The sequence below is a fragment of the Pelodiscus sinensis genome, chromosome 10 (assembly GCF_052426305.1).
Source record: "Pelodiscus sinensis isolate ZL-2025 chromosome 10, ASM5242630v1, whole genome shotgun sequence".
NCBI lineage: Eukaryota > Metazoa > Chordata > Testudines > Trionychidae > Pelodiscus > Pelodiscus sinensis.
Genome location: NC_143061.1, coordinates 11,846,752 through 11,861,573, shown reverse-complemented (window position 1 = coordinate 11,861,573; position 14,822 = coordinate 11,846,752). Strand labels below are relative to the sequence as shown.

At 41.3% G+C, this 14,822-nt stretch overlaps 1 protein-coding gene across 5 annotated transcripts in view; it reads left to right on the top strand.

The window, feature by feature from the left end:
- KCNMB2 (potassium calcium-activated channel subfamily M regulatory beta subunit 2) overlaps window positions 1–14,822 on the top strand; it is a 273,125-nt gene that overhangs the window by 242,286 nt on the left and 16,017 nt on the right. For 3 of the 5 annotated variants that reach the window (XM_075938013.2, XM_014581301.4, XM_025179184.3), the window contains exon 3: window positions 10,807–10,977. In XM_075938013.2, coding sequence (XP_075794128.1) covers window positions 10,807–10,977 — 171 coding nt within the window. The remainder of the gene's footprint in view (window positions 1–10,806; window positions 10,978–14,822) is intronic. The other 2 variants (XM_075938014.2, XM_075938015.2) reach the window with 1 other exon arrangement.

The following is a 14,822-nucleotide window of genomic DNA, read 5'->3' as shown; positions in this document are numbered from 1 at the left end:
CGTTTTTTGCAGACATCATGCCTGCAGCTACCATTCTTCAAGCAACACATCCTCAAAATTTGGCTGTCCAACCCAGAATGCCACCTTAAATAAATTCAATGGATCTGGCTGATACGATGCATATGCTGAAATTAGAGAGTTGTTAAAGACTGTGTGTGTGTGTGTGTGTGTGTGTGTGTGTGTGTGTGTGTGTGTGTGTGTGTGTAAAAATACAGAGGAAGTGCAATACAGTGTTAGATTTTTATTTTGTTTTGTAATTTTGATGAATAATAGTGTTAATTTTTGAGCATTTTATTCTTTTTTTAAATTAAATATTTACAGTCATGTAAAATGATGGGTAGTAAGCATTTTTTCAATTTTTATCAATGTAAATGTTCACAGAAATAAGGGGGTAGTCAGACAATAACTATATAATGGTAGTAGCTGAGATTCAAAAAGTTGAAGCTTTATAGCCATCAATATTCAGATCATTAACAGCACATGTCAAACTATACAAAGCAAATAGTATTAAATCAAACTGTAAGTTCCCAAGCAGAATTTTTCTTTCTTGACTATCTGTACATTTAGGTTATTATAGATAGAAATATTTTTATCAGTTTGTGCCTGTGCAGCAAAATAAATGTTTGCCAACATTTACCAATACCAATCTAATCCTTCCAAGCCTATCTATATTGCACAATCACTGCCAGCATGATTGTGAGCTAATTATTATGAAAAGGCCAGCTCATTTGAGTGGTGTTAATGGTGGGGCTTGGTGGAAGGAGACAGAGAAATAATGCAAGTTACTAGCGTTCTTTTAGCAGCTGGGAATCTTCATACAAAAGGGAAGGAAGGGAAAAGTTTAAAATCCACAGATAGAGGTAGTGCTCAGTTGGAAATGAAAAAAGTTAAAGATCACCGATGAGAGAAAAATTGTCTGCTAGTGGCCAGTCTCATCCTTCCAAAGCCTCTCCAGTTTATGAGATTCTCCAGGCTGTTTTGCCACCATGTGCATGCATTTCCCTTTTTTCTCTTTTTTTTTTTCTCTCTCTCTCTCTCTCATCCATCCCCTTTGCACTGCGTATTAAATGTAATCACAACAAATCAGGCCTCGCTGAGGGAAAAGGCATCCACAATTCTAGTGGATTCTTCTGGGATATTACTGTGGCTGGCCGACCTCTGCTTTGAAAAATGTGTCAGGTGGAGGTTGAGTAGGTACTTAACCTGCCCCCAACCTGCTGAGTTCTTTTAAAAATATACTTACTTATTTAGGTGCTTAAATGGAAGCTGAGCTCTTTTGAAAATCTGGTCCTACATAACTGCATTTTAGTAAAATATTTAGGGGGAGATTTTCAAAGGCAAAGAGGCCGGTTTTGCACCCAATTCCCATTGATGATCAGTGGGAGTAAAGCACCAAACTGGCCTTTTAAATTGATCCCCTTAAATACTTATTGGTCTAAAAACAACACTTTCTCCTGTGTTTATACCCAGAACTGGAAAGGGCTGTCTGTCCAAGGTTAGCCCTGTTATAGAAACTTACAGAAGATCTGATTTAATGAGCCCCACACAACTCCCACAGGCTCCCGCTGATGTTGTCAGTGCTTAGCACCATTGACAATCAGATTCTTCATACCGTGCTGCAAAGAGACACAGTCAGTTCTTTCCAGCGTTAGGAAGTTATTCAGCAGTCAATGCCACCTGCATCCTGTGTCAGAGATGTGCTGTGTAACAGCAGCACAGATACGCAAGGAGTCTGTGAGCTGGAGACTCTGTCTGCAGCCTGCTTTAATTATGTTCATTATTTTCTGCTTCCTAAAGGAAAGACCAGAAATATGGGCCCAATACTACTTTTTCTCTGTGCAAGGGGACTGTTACTATTGGTTTCCATGGGAGCAATTAATGGTTCTCTGTGATCAGCAACTGCCATTTCCCATGCAACAGCATCCTTAGTGACACAGGCATTACAGGAGTTACCACTGCTGCTTTTGACACAACTGGTCTGGGTTAATTTCGCAGTCATCTCTCTACATCCATATCTAAGGCACTGTTAGTGCCATGCAAGTAATAATTTTGATCTGAGGAAGTGGGTCTGGTCCACGAAAGCTCATCATCTAATAAACCATCTTGTTAGTCTTTAAAGTGCTACATAGTCCTGCATTTTGCTTCAGCAAGTAATAAATGATATTGTGGGAGAGTGAATAGGATGGAATAGAAAACCAAAATCAATGTATCCCAAATCTTGTCTCAGAAACACAAAAGGAGAGGAGTTAATGGAGTGCTATCAAGAGGAGCTCTAATCTTTGCAGTGGTTTTAGTGCATACAAGGTCACCTGCAAAATCACCATCTCAAATAAGGAGTGAATTATAGCGAAACAGCTGCCCCAAAGGATCCCTTCATAGGAATTTTTATTTTGTAAACATCATATGGGTAGGTTATAGAATCATAGAATAATAGGACTGGAAGGGACCTCAAGAGGTCATCGAGTCCAGCCCCCCGCCCTCAAGGCAGGACCAAGCTCCATCCCTGACAGATGTCTATCTAACCTGTTCTTAAATATCTCCAGAGAGGGAGATTCCACCACCTCCCTTGGCAATTTATTCCAATATTTGACCACCCTGACAGTTAGGAATTTTTTCCTAATGTCCAATCTAAACCTCCCCTGCTGCACTTTAAGCCCATTACTCCTTGTCCTGTCCTCAGAAACCAAGAGGAACAAATTTTCTCCTTCCTCCTTGTGACACCCTTTTAGATATTTGAAAACCGCTATCATGTCCCCCCTTAATCTTCTTTTTTCCAAACTAAACAAGCCCAGTTCATGAAGCCTGGCTTCATAGGTCATGTTCTCTAGACCTTTAATCATTCTTGTCGCTCTTCTCTGTACCCTTTCCAATTTCTCCACATCTTTCTTGAAATGTGGCGCCCAGAACTGGACACAGTACTCCAGCTGAGGCCTAACTAGTGCAGAGTAGAGCGGCAGAATGACTTCACGAGTTTTGCTTACAACACACCTGTTGATACAACCTAGAATCATATTTGCTTTTTTGGCAACAGCATCACACTGTTGACTCATATTCAACTTGTGGTCCACTATGACCCCTAGATCCCTTTCTGCCATGCTCCTTCCTAGACAGTCGCTTCCCATCTTGTATGTATGGAACTGATTGTTCCTTCCTAAGTGGAGCACTTTGCATTTCTCTTTATTAAACCTCATCCTGTTTACCTCTGACCATTTCTCTAACTTGCTAAGGTCATTTTGAATTATGTCCCTATCCTCCAAAGAAGTCGCAACCCCACCCAGTTTGGTATCATCCGCAAACTTAATAAGTGTACTCTCTATCCCAATATCTAGATCATTGATGAAGATATTGAACAGTACGGGTCCCAAAACAGACCCTTGAGGAACTCCACTTGTTATCCCTTTCCAGCAGGATTTAGCACCGTTAACAACAACTCTCTGACTACGGTTATCCAGCCAATTATGCACCCACCTTATCGTGGCCCTATCTAAGTTATATTTGCCTAGTTTATCAATAAGAATATCATGCGAGACCGTATCAAATGCCTTACTAAAGTCTAGGTATATGACATCCACCGCTTCTCCCTTATCCACAAGGCTCGTTATCTTATCAAAGAAAGCTATCAGATTAGTTTGGCATGACTTGTTCTTCACAAACCCATGCTGGCTATTCCCTATCACTTTATTACCTTCCAAGTGTTTGCATATGATTTCCTTAATTACCTGCTCCATTATCTTCCCTGGGACAGACGTTAAACTGACCGGTCTATAGTTTCCTGGGTTGTTCTTATTCCCCTTTTTATAGATGGGCACAATATTTGCCCTTTTCCAGTCTTCTGGAATCTCCCCTGTCTGCCATGATTTTTCAAAGATCATAGCTAAAGGCTCAGATACCTCCTCTATCAGCTCCTTGAGTATCCTGGGATGCATTTCATCAGGACCTGGTGACTTGCTGACATCTAACTTTCCTAAGTGACTTTTAACTTGTTCTTTGTGAATCCTATCTTCTAAACCTACCCTCTCTCTGCTTGTATTCACTACGTTAGGCACACCTCCAGACTTCTCGGTGAAGACCGAAACAAAGAAGTCATTGAGCATCTCTGCCATTTCCAAGTTTCCTGTTACTGCTTCTCCCTCCTCACTAAGCAGTGGGCCTACCCTGTCCTTGGTCTTCCTCTTGCTTTTAATGTATTTATAAAAAGTCTTCTTGTTTCCCTTTATGCCTGTAGCTAGTTTGATCTCATTTTGTGCCTTTGCCTTTCTAATCTTGCCCCTGCATTCCCGTGTTGCTTGCCTATATTCATCCTTTGTTAGTTGTCCTAGTTTCCATTTTTTATATGACTCCTTTTTTATTTTGAGATCGTGCAAGATCTCCTTGTTAAGCCAAGCTGGTCTTTTGCCATATTTTCTATCTTTCCTACACAGCGGAATTGTTTGCTTTTGGGCCCTTAACAACGTCCCTTTGAAATACTTCCAACTCTCCTCAGTTGTTTTTCCCTTCAGTCTTGCTTCCCATGGGACCTTACCTACAAGTTCTCTGAGCTTATCAAAATCTGCCTTCCTGAAATCCATTACCTCAATTGTGCTGGTCTCCCTTCTACCTTTCCTTAAGATCATGAACTCTATTATTTCATGATCACTGTCCCCTATACTGTCTTCCACTTTCAAGTTCTCAACTAGTTCCTCCCTATTTGTTAAAACCAAATCCAGAACAGCTTCTCCTCTGGTAGCTTTTTCAACCTTCTGAAACAGAAAGTTGTCTCCAATGCAGTCCAGAAACTTATTGGATAGCCTGTGCCTCGCTGTGTTAGTTTCCCAACAAATGTCTGGATAGTTGAAGTCCCCCATCACCACCAAATCTTGGGCTTTGGATAGTTTTGTTAATTGTTTAAAAAAGGCCTCATCCACCTCTTCCACCTGGCTAGGTGGCCTGTAGTAGACTCCTAGCATGATATCGCCCTCGTTTTTTACCCCTTTTAGCTTAACCCAGAGACTCTCTACACAGCTATCTCCTACATTCATCTCCACTTCAGTCCATGACATGACATGGATCAATAAGATCCACATCTTAACCACACAACCACAGACTTTTGAAAGGGCATATATCCAAAAATAAGCACCTAGCGTTTTAGTCCTGCAAAAGTTTTTATGTGCCTGAGTAATTTTCCACACAAGTAGGCTACCATCATGTAGTTACTCACAATCATAAGTATATGAAGGATTAAAGCCCGACATTGCATGCTTATTTTAGACATGGACTGATTTGAGCTTTTTCCCACCCGAATGTCACTATTTAAATTTTGAGATCCCTAAAGATGGCTGCATAAGCCTTCATTAATTTCTCAATTATCTTCAATTACTTTGAGCCCAATCTCCCGTGCTTGACAAATCTAAGGATTTTTTTGAGGGGGGGAGGGAAGGGGAACTTGTTTGGCCTGATCTGCAGCCCCTTGTATTTTATAGGAAGCATTCTATAGAGTTCAATATATTTTGGATCAGGCCCCCAGGTGAGTTTGGTTGTGTTGCTGCAGATCGCATCACAACAAACCTTATGCAACCACATACAGGGTGTTCTTTTTTAAAATAAATAAAAGGGAGACAGGCAGCAGAGCACAAAAGGTCCCCAAACACTTAGCACCAGGAACCTTGCAGATAATATGCAGGTTTGGATTTGACCTCTACATTCAAGGATTTCAGGTACCTAGAGATGCCTGGCATGAGGTAATATGATACCTGCGTAACAACTGTAATGTCAGAGAACTGAATCAGGATTCAGAGCCATTTGGCAAAATATAAGCACGTGTGTATTCCCATCTGACAGCAGCATGACCACGCTGTCAGATTAGGATGCATCTAAATTAACTAACCCCCATTAAACTCATTAAGGATGAGGATCCTTTGGCTGAGTTGTGGTTGTTTTCAAAATCCAAAGTATGTCCTTTTAGCTTGGCTGGTAGGTTACTGTAGGTTTTTTTTTTTTATGGGAGACTTGAATCAGGAAATAATCCCGAGAGTCCTATTCCTCATCTCTTTGCAGCGCCCAGACCCTGCCAATTGGGGGCCATATCCTGGGCACTCCTGAGCCTCTGCAGCTCCTCGTGGCTGACCTGAATGTGGTAGAAGATCAACACCTCTCAGAATGGGATCGTGAGTTCTCAGCTGCAAGGGAGAATGAAGGAAATAGGACATACATTTTATATGCAAAATCTTGCCCTTATTCATTGTGGCCATGTGAGATGGGTGGAGGGGAGTAGTGCTGGCTGTTTAGTGGGTCTCTGAGCCATTCATCCCTGTAGCACACCATAGCGCTCCTTTCCAAAAAGGTGTCATATGAACTCCTCTCTAATGTGTGTGGCATATTTAGCCTGTGCACAGGAACTCTGATAAAACTACACCCTCAAGTCACCCCGGAGGCCTTAATGTACATGAGGATGCATTTGGCAGGCCCCTTCTTATCACTGAGACTGGTGCTAAGAAGATACGGTGTCCTTTGTGCTGGAAGAGGAACAGTTCTTGACGATAATGAATATAAACAGGATTCTTTTTTCAAGCCACTAGATTCAGACAAATCCCTGATGATCTGCTTGTCTCTCTAGCTCCCAGACTGCTTAAACATAGCCTATGCTGCCTAGTTTCATTGCATAGGTTTTCCCTAAGCTCTTGTCTGGGCTCAGATTTCATATAAGGAACTGCTGACTACACTGCAGAGATACTGGGAATTGAGAGGAAGAGATTGCCTCTGTTCTACCTCCAGCCCATATAACACAGCCATGTGTAATTTTTCTTCCCTAGCAGTCACGTCAGAGTGCGAAGTCATCCAAACTACACTGGCTGAGAGCCATTTAACAGGAGAACCTGGGGATTTATCAGGAAGAACTGACAATTCAGAAATAGTAGGAGGAGCAAAGAGCTTTTGTCCACCTGGCCTCATTTACATTAATCTCCTTTTGTACATGGCTGGGGGAGGGGACCTGGGAGAACTCTTGTTCTCAGGCTTAGGACTATAAAAAATCAATTAGACATACGGAGAGTTATCACATGAGCTCAGGCACTAGAGTGAATCTCCACAACATAATGGCCTGGATGCATTGATCTGCGATGTCACAGTGGTGAGCTCATTGTGTCCATACAGCAACAGAACAAAGATCAGCTGCCTAAGTGCAGCTCTCTATGAGCACGTCTACACAGCAGGGCTAACATCGAGTTAAGCTACCCATCTTCGGCAACGTCAATTGCGTAGCTTAAGTTGAAATAGCTTAGTTCAGCTTTTGGCGCCACCTACACAGTAGGAAGTGGAAGGAAGAACACTCTTCCTTTGACTTCCCTTACTCCTCATAAAATGAGGGTTACAGAAGTCAAATGAAGAAGTCCGCCAGCTTGACTTTATTTCGAAATAAAGGCTGGCAGTGTTCATATGCACAGTGTTATTTTGGAGTAACGTCAGTTATTCCAAAATAACTCAGCTGTGTAGACGTACCCTGTCCTCTCCGCAAGAACAGTTCCTCCCCTGGGTTAATAGTTCCCTCCTGATAAATCCCCACCCAGCAGAGGGGGCCCTATTACACACATACCCAAATCATTCCATCACAAAGCCACGTACTACAGAGTAGACTTTAGTGGGGTCATCCTCTCTGTTGACATGGAGGACAGTTGTCCCCATACAAGAATTTTGTTATGCTCACTCAGGTGAGGGAGTGATGTTTGTGCTTCTGGGAGGACAGGCCGCTTATGGGATAGATTATAATTTGGACTACACACCCACACAAGGAGTAAGATGGAGGTAAAGTCTTCCACTGTTCTGCTGCGCAGGCTACCCAGGCATCGAGTGAGGGTTCATAGATGTAAACAAACACTAGATGCTTTCTGACTGCTCCTACTGGAAAAGATGGGCAGGGAATGTAGGGAGTGCACAGATTCTTGGCTCCACCCCCCTTCTATTCTCTCTGGCTGGCGCAAGGAGAGCATCCAAATTTTCTTCTGGTATGGGACATGTTCCCCCACTAACCTGCTGGAGCAAGTGGGAAGCAGGGGAGGAATTGCATCTCCTGGAGTTACTCCTGAGTTAGTCCATCTGACACACCACCACGTTTTCAAGCCTGTGCTTCAAGTCACTGTCTAGCCACACATTTGCACAGTGTTCAACTGTTACCCATAAGTATTTACCGCAGCGATTCAGGGGATGAAACGTCACATAAAATGCATTAAATTCCATCTTTTTTTAGGGCTTTTCATCAACAATGACAACAGAAAAATCGTGGAGTCAGTGCTCCTGGCATGACCTCATCAGCAAATCCTTATTCTCTGTGGCCCCAGGGTCTTGAAAACATAACTGGCAGACTTTCCCCACATACTGATCAGTTTTCCAGTTGCCTTGTAGGTAGATTGTTTCTACAACATACCTTATAGTCCATCTTTTTACATTTCATTGCGCTCTTCTTGGCTACAGGCCACATGGGAAACATTTGTAACTATTTTCAATTAGTTGTTTGTTTTTAAATTGTCCATTTAAATCACCTTTATGTTCTGGTGGTTCTGGTGACATTAGAGACTGATTGCACTGTGTCTGGTTTACGTCTACAGACTGACATAAGTTATGCTGTGTGATTGGCTAATGTTCTGGAACTGTATGACTATTGGTACCTTACTGCCTGCTTTCATTTGGAAGCAATGCATATCTTAATAGCAGCTATCAGAGTTAAATACATTTTGGCAAATAATAAAAGCAGTGTAACATTAGTCTATTATTTTACATCAGTTCTTTGAAAGCAACAGCATCCAATAAAATTACAAAAGATTTCCCACAACACCACAGAAAATCTCAATAGGCTGCATTACTGTTTAACTTCTAGTGAAGGAAATAGATGAAAGTCTTTGTGGAACCTGGTTTTATAGAGAAACACTGGAAACCTAAGGAAGTAAATTAGAAGTGAACCCATAAACTTGGGAAAGAGAATAGTTATCTGGAGAAGGTAATTAATGGAAAAGCCTAAGGAAAAAATAGTTGAGACATATTGATAGTAAAGGAAGAAACTTCGAGAGTTGGGATGAAATCTTAGTACCATTAAAGTCAATGGCAAAACTCCCATTGACTCTAGAGGAACCAGGATTTCACCCATTTTACTTCAGGTATGATGAAATGTTTGAGGGTTTCTATCAAGATCTGGGCAAAACATGTGCTACCAAACTACATGTGCCTTTCCTAGCTTTGGTTCTCACTGTAAACTCAAACTGAGTTTAGAGTCATCAAAAGTATTGCAAAGGTTTGGGAACCTGTTGGTCAAAATATTTGTCCTGTTTCTAGTGGACATGGTACCATTTATGATTTTCCATCAAAACCATTAGAACGTAAGAACAGTCATACTGGGTCAGAACAAAGGTCCATCTAGCCCAATATCCTGTCTGCAAACAGTGGCCAATACCAGATGCCCCAGAGGGAGGGAACACAACAGGTAATCCTCACATGATCCCTCTCCTGTCATCCATTTCCAGACAAACAGAACCTAGGGACACCATTCCTACCCATCCTGGCTAATAGCCATTGATGGACCTAACCGCCATGAAACTATCTAGCTCTTTTTTAAATGCTGTTAAAGTCCTAGTCTTTACCACATCCTCCAGCAAGGAGTTCCATAGGAACAAGGAGTTCCACATTCTTTTAAAAGTGACTTCAGTATTATCCTTATGTGTTGTAGTAACACTATTGTAACTTGCAGGGTTTGGTCTATTCATGTTGACTGCGTGCTACTTTTTAAAATAAGAACAAATGAAACTTGATAGATTCAGCTTAGATGAGTTGTAGGTTTGTTGGAACCCCAAATAATGCTCATGCTGATGCTGCTCACCTGCCATTTTGCAGATGGTAGAAGATGAACTACTTCTGGGGTGTACTACTATGGCCATTTTATGGTGGTTCAAAAAGGCACATGCATCGGGTGCTGCCTGGATGATTCAAAAGAATCTTAACCAAAAATGCATAAGCTTATTATCAACCTCAAGTCTGTAAGTACATTTTAAACCCACAAAGTTTGTGTGTGTTTGAAATGTACTCAAGTACATCCCTCCCCTGTCACTGTGTCCCCTTGACTCTTGAATCATCAAAGGCCTGGAGATGAAAGGATATAGGACGTGAAAAGGACTCTCTGAGCTGGAAGGGAGAATAGTCTATTGTATTTTTCTTAATTGCAGGGAAAAAGTAGCTTTGTTGGATAATTTTCAGAGAGAATATTAATTGTAATGCATTGGATATATTCCCTTGAGTTACATTTTTAAAATAGAACATAAGGGTCTGATCCCAAGACTGCCATTGTCTTCCATGTGCTTTGACTCAAACTCCTTTACTAACCTATAGGGAAATTAGCAGATGTGTGTTGTGAGGTCCCCTCAAACATTTTTGGGTTGTATTGTCTTCTGGCCTGGCTACTATAATGAACTTAGTCCTGAAGAAAACCCAGCAAAACACCTAATAATGTTCAGGGGAATGGGGCTAGAGTTGGTGTTAATCAGTCAAAATTCAACTCTAGGGTGAGTCCATTAGAGTCAATGATACATCGGAGAGGGATTTACTGAATTGGCTCAGCTGTCTAAATGTTTTTATTGCAATCAAGGACTTTACCCTTTTCAGGAATGTAAAATATTTTGGAAGTGAATTAATTCCCTGCCAGGTTAGAAAGAATCCACTGAAAAGGACATCTGAGGAACCTTTAGTCCTTATCTCCCATGAAATGGGAGTGGTGGTGGAACTACCCACCCTTTAGAGGGTTCGCCAATTAAATATGAACTTCACATAAGAATGTATTATTTTCAACCTCAGAAATATTTACCAAAAAATCAGGGATCACGATCTACTGGACAAAAGGAAAACTGTCACAGCTCTGAAAGCAGGAGAAGATCGGGCCATACTCCTAGGACTGACTATGATGGTGTGCTCCATTATGATGTACTTCCTCCTGGGAATTACACTGCTGCGGTCATACATGCAGAGGTAAATTTTGTGGCTATACTGTTCCTGGAATGTCTGGCTCCACTAATTTCATTTCCCTCCTTGCTTTCTCTTCTCTTCATCTTGCCCCTTTGATCAGAATTGCCTGATTTTCCTCTAACTTACGCTGATATAAATCCAGAATAACTCCATACCAAATAAGGCCAGGTCTACATCTGATGGAGTGAGTTTTACCCACAAAAGCTTATGCTCTAATAAATCTGTTGGTCTCTAAGATGCCACCGGACTCCTCGTTGTTTTTGCAGATACAGACTAACACAGCTACGCTTCTAAGACTAGGGGTCAAAGTCAAACTAAGGTATGCAACTCCAGCTACGTGACTAGCTGGAGTCAAAATACCTTAGTTCAAGTTTGCACTCCGTCCCTACTGCGAGAAGACGGTCATCAGGAGAAAATCTTCCATTGATTTCCCTTACCTCTCATGAGCCAATGAAGTACCGGAGACAATGGGAGTGCAATCAGTGGTTGATTTAGTGTGTCCTTACTAGACCTGCTAAATCAACCCCCGGGAGATTGATCTCTGTGGCATCAATTTCCTGGTATGCGGAGACAAGGCCTAAGTGAGTTGTACTGGTGTAAGCATGAGCAGAATCAGAGCTACAGGGTCTGACAAAACATTGATTGCCAGTTTTAGATTTGTCACTGTTGAAGTGTAGTGGGAGAATGAACAGTTTTCGATTCCGAAAAAACCTTCTCCCTCACAATATAAATTTTGTATAATATCTTTAACAGCTGATCTGTGGATTCCTGTAGTCCATAAACTATGGAGTGGCTATCACTGTAAAACAGAGCCCCTGTTTAAATCAGCAGGGAACAGCAGTAATATTCAGTGGCCTAGAGAAGCACTGTCCTTTCAAATGGAAAAATGGAAGTTTAATTTGAAAAGGGATCATGCTATTTTATAGCATTTAGTGCTCATGTAAGCTAATTCCTTCATTTTAACAAGTAAAATCCTGCTGAAATATAATAATTTGCTACAAGTGAGACATCATCTTTCATAGTAATTATACTGCATTTAATTTCTTTGATGTCCTTCCATAGTTTCACTTCTTAGCTAAGCACCAGAACTCTTTGGCCTGATTCACTAGCTGTGCTTCAGGGCAACTTTCAAGCATGATGGGGTTATCAGCAATGCTTATCTATTCTGATCCATGAAGACATGGGAACAAGACTGTGCCTTTCTGGATTGCACCATTGATCTACCAAACGCAATAATCCTGCTTCTGGCAGTGGCCAATAGCTGATTCTTCAGAGGAAGCAAGGAAAACATCAGGGCTACGTCTACACTGGCATGAATTTCCGAAAATACTTTTAAAGGAAAAGTTTTCCGTTAAAAGCATTTTTGGAAAAGCGCGTCTAGATTGGCAGGATGCTTTTCCGCAAAAACACTTTTTGCGGAAAAGCGTCTGTGGCCAATCTAGACGCGGTTTTCCGCAAAAAAGCCCCGATCGCCTTTTTCACGACGGGGGCTTTTTTGTGGAAAACAGTACTATGCTGTCTACACTGGCCCTTTTGTGCAAAAGTCTTTCGGAAAAAGACTTTTGCCCGAATGGGAGCAGCATAGTTTTTCCAGAAAAGCACTGATGATTTTACATGAGATCGTCAGTGCTTTTGCGGAAATTCAAGCGGCCAGTGTAGACAGCTGGCAAGTTTTTCTGGAAAAGCGGCTGATTTTGCAGAAAAACTTTCCAGTCTAGACACAGCCCTGTTGTGTTAATGCTATACCGGTAGGAAACTATGCCTTCCTGTCCTCTGTAATTCTCAGGATGAGCACTGATGCATGAGGATTGGTTACCCTGCATGTTATTCCCAGGCATAAAATTATTCCTCTCTTTTTAAATCCAAACAGATCTTAAGCTTAGAGACAGAGATCAAACCTGTTTAAACATCCAAGAGTATTTACATTTCAAAAACACTCTCTCTCCCAGACCCCCTTAGAAAGAACATTGCCAATTATGGAGGCTGTTAATGTCAACATTGCTTTTTGGGGAAAAGATCAGTTAAGTTGTGAGCTATAGGACATATTTTCCAAGGATATCAAAGCACTTTGAAGTTATTAATTAGCTAAGTCTCAAAACTCAGCTGTGAGATAAGTGCAATTATAACCTCTTTTATAGGTGGATAAAATAAGGTACAGAGAAGTAAAAGAGAGAGAGTCAGGAATACATCCCAGGAGTCTGCATCATTTCTCCTAAAATAGCCATTAGGCATACCCCTTGAAGAGAACAATTACCCATCACCAAAATACATAATGCCCTAATGGGCAAAAATCCTCACTTTTTCATAATAATTATTAACAGAATTATCATACCATAATTGAACTTTCATAATCAACCACTTTGAATGCATGGAACCTATAATTGTTACCAGAGCAAAAGAGAAATTGTCCAGGAGATCATTTAAAATCACATGGCATATCATCTTTTCACACCTTTAATTAATTCAGATTAACTTTCCTAAGGGCATGTCTACAGTAGGAAATTATTTCAAAATAACAACATAATAATTTTGAAATAGCTGGTCTACACTACAGAGAAGCCTCAAAATTAGTCTGAGGCAGGCTCCGTTAATATGGATGTGCTACCTCGACTTAGAGCCCCAGGGAGCACTGGGGAGTAATTACTCTGAATGACTCTGGGGAGTCACTACTGCTATTTTGAAATAACTATTTCAAAATTACTGTTATTCCTCGGGGAAAGCAGCAGTTATTTCAAAATAAGGGGAGTTATTTTGAAATAACTCCTTAGTGTAGACCAGAGATGAGTGTCCCTGTACAGAAAAAGCCCTGGTTCTCATACTGGGTCCACAGCTTGCAGAGACTGGGGATACTTCTCAGGCAGTAGGGTTGACATGTTCTGGAAGCAGCTATGTCTCAACCCCACTGTGGCAGAAAGTTAGGAGAGAGTGAAAAGCACCAGAAAATCTTGGGGCTCCCAGAGAAGACCATTAGGAGAGGGAGACTCCCTCTCATAGCTGTCACTTGTGACATTCCAGTGACCTTTGTTCCTAAGAAAAGCCTAGTCATAAATTGTATTTGATTATTTCCACCTCAGTAGAGATAAGGTTTGTGAGGCAGTATTGGGGGGGATGACAAAATGACTACATCACTCCCTTTTAGCCTCTTAAGTAACCAAGATAGACCAAAAATCTCTTCAAACTTAGTGAAAGCTATAGCAGAATAAAAAGTATTCTGATACGTAACAGTGGAGGGCCATATGGTACAATGCATCTAACTACTTCAAGAGTGAAATGGTCCTCCTACTCTGCCTTCATGGGTACTCCCTCAAAGAAGTGCGTTTTGCCCATGAAAGCTCATGATACTATATATATTTTTGTTAGTCTCCACCAATATGTGTCAATATTACATGTATGGGAACCCACTACATTAGCATTCCTGAGACATGAACTTCATATGCTAGTGAATGTAAGTCTACCCTGTATGCAATAGTCTTGTGAAAGAGCGTCTCTCCTAAGATACCTACAGTATCATATCCATGATTTGTAGAATCATAGAATACTAGAACTGGAAGGAACCGTGAGAGGTCATCAAGTCCAGTCACCTGATCTCAAGGCAGGACCAAGCACCAACTAGATCATCCCTGATAGATGTGTCTCTAACCTGCTCTTAAATATCTCCAATGATGGAGATTCCACAACCTCACTAAGCAATTTATTCCAGTGTTTAACCATCCTGACTGGAAGTTTTTTCCTAATGTCCAACCTAAGCCTCCCTTGCTACAATTTAAGCCCATTGCTTCTTGTCCTATCCTCAGAGGTCAAGGAGAACAGTTTTTCTCAGTCCTTCTTGGAACACCCTTTTAAGTACT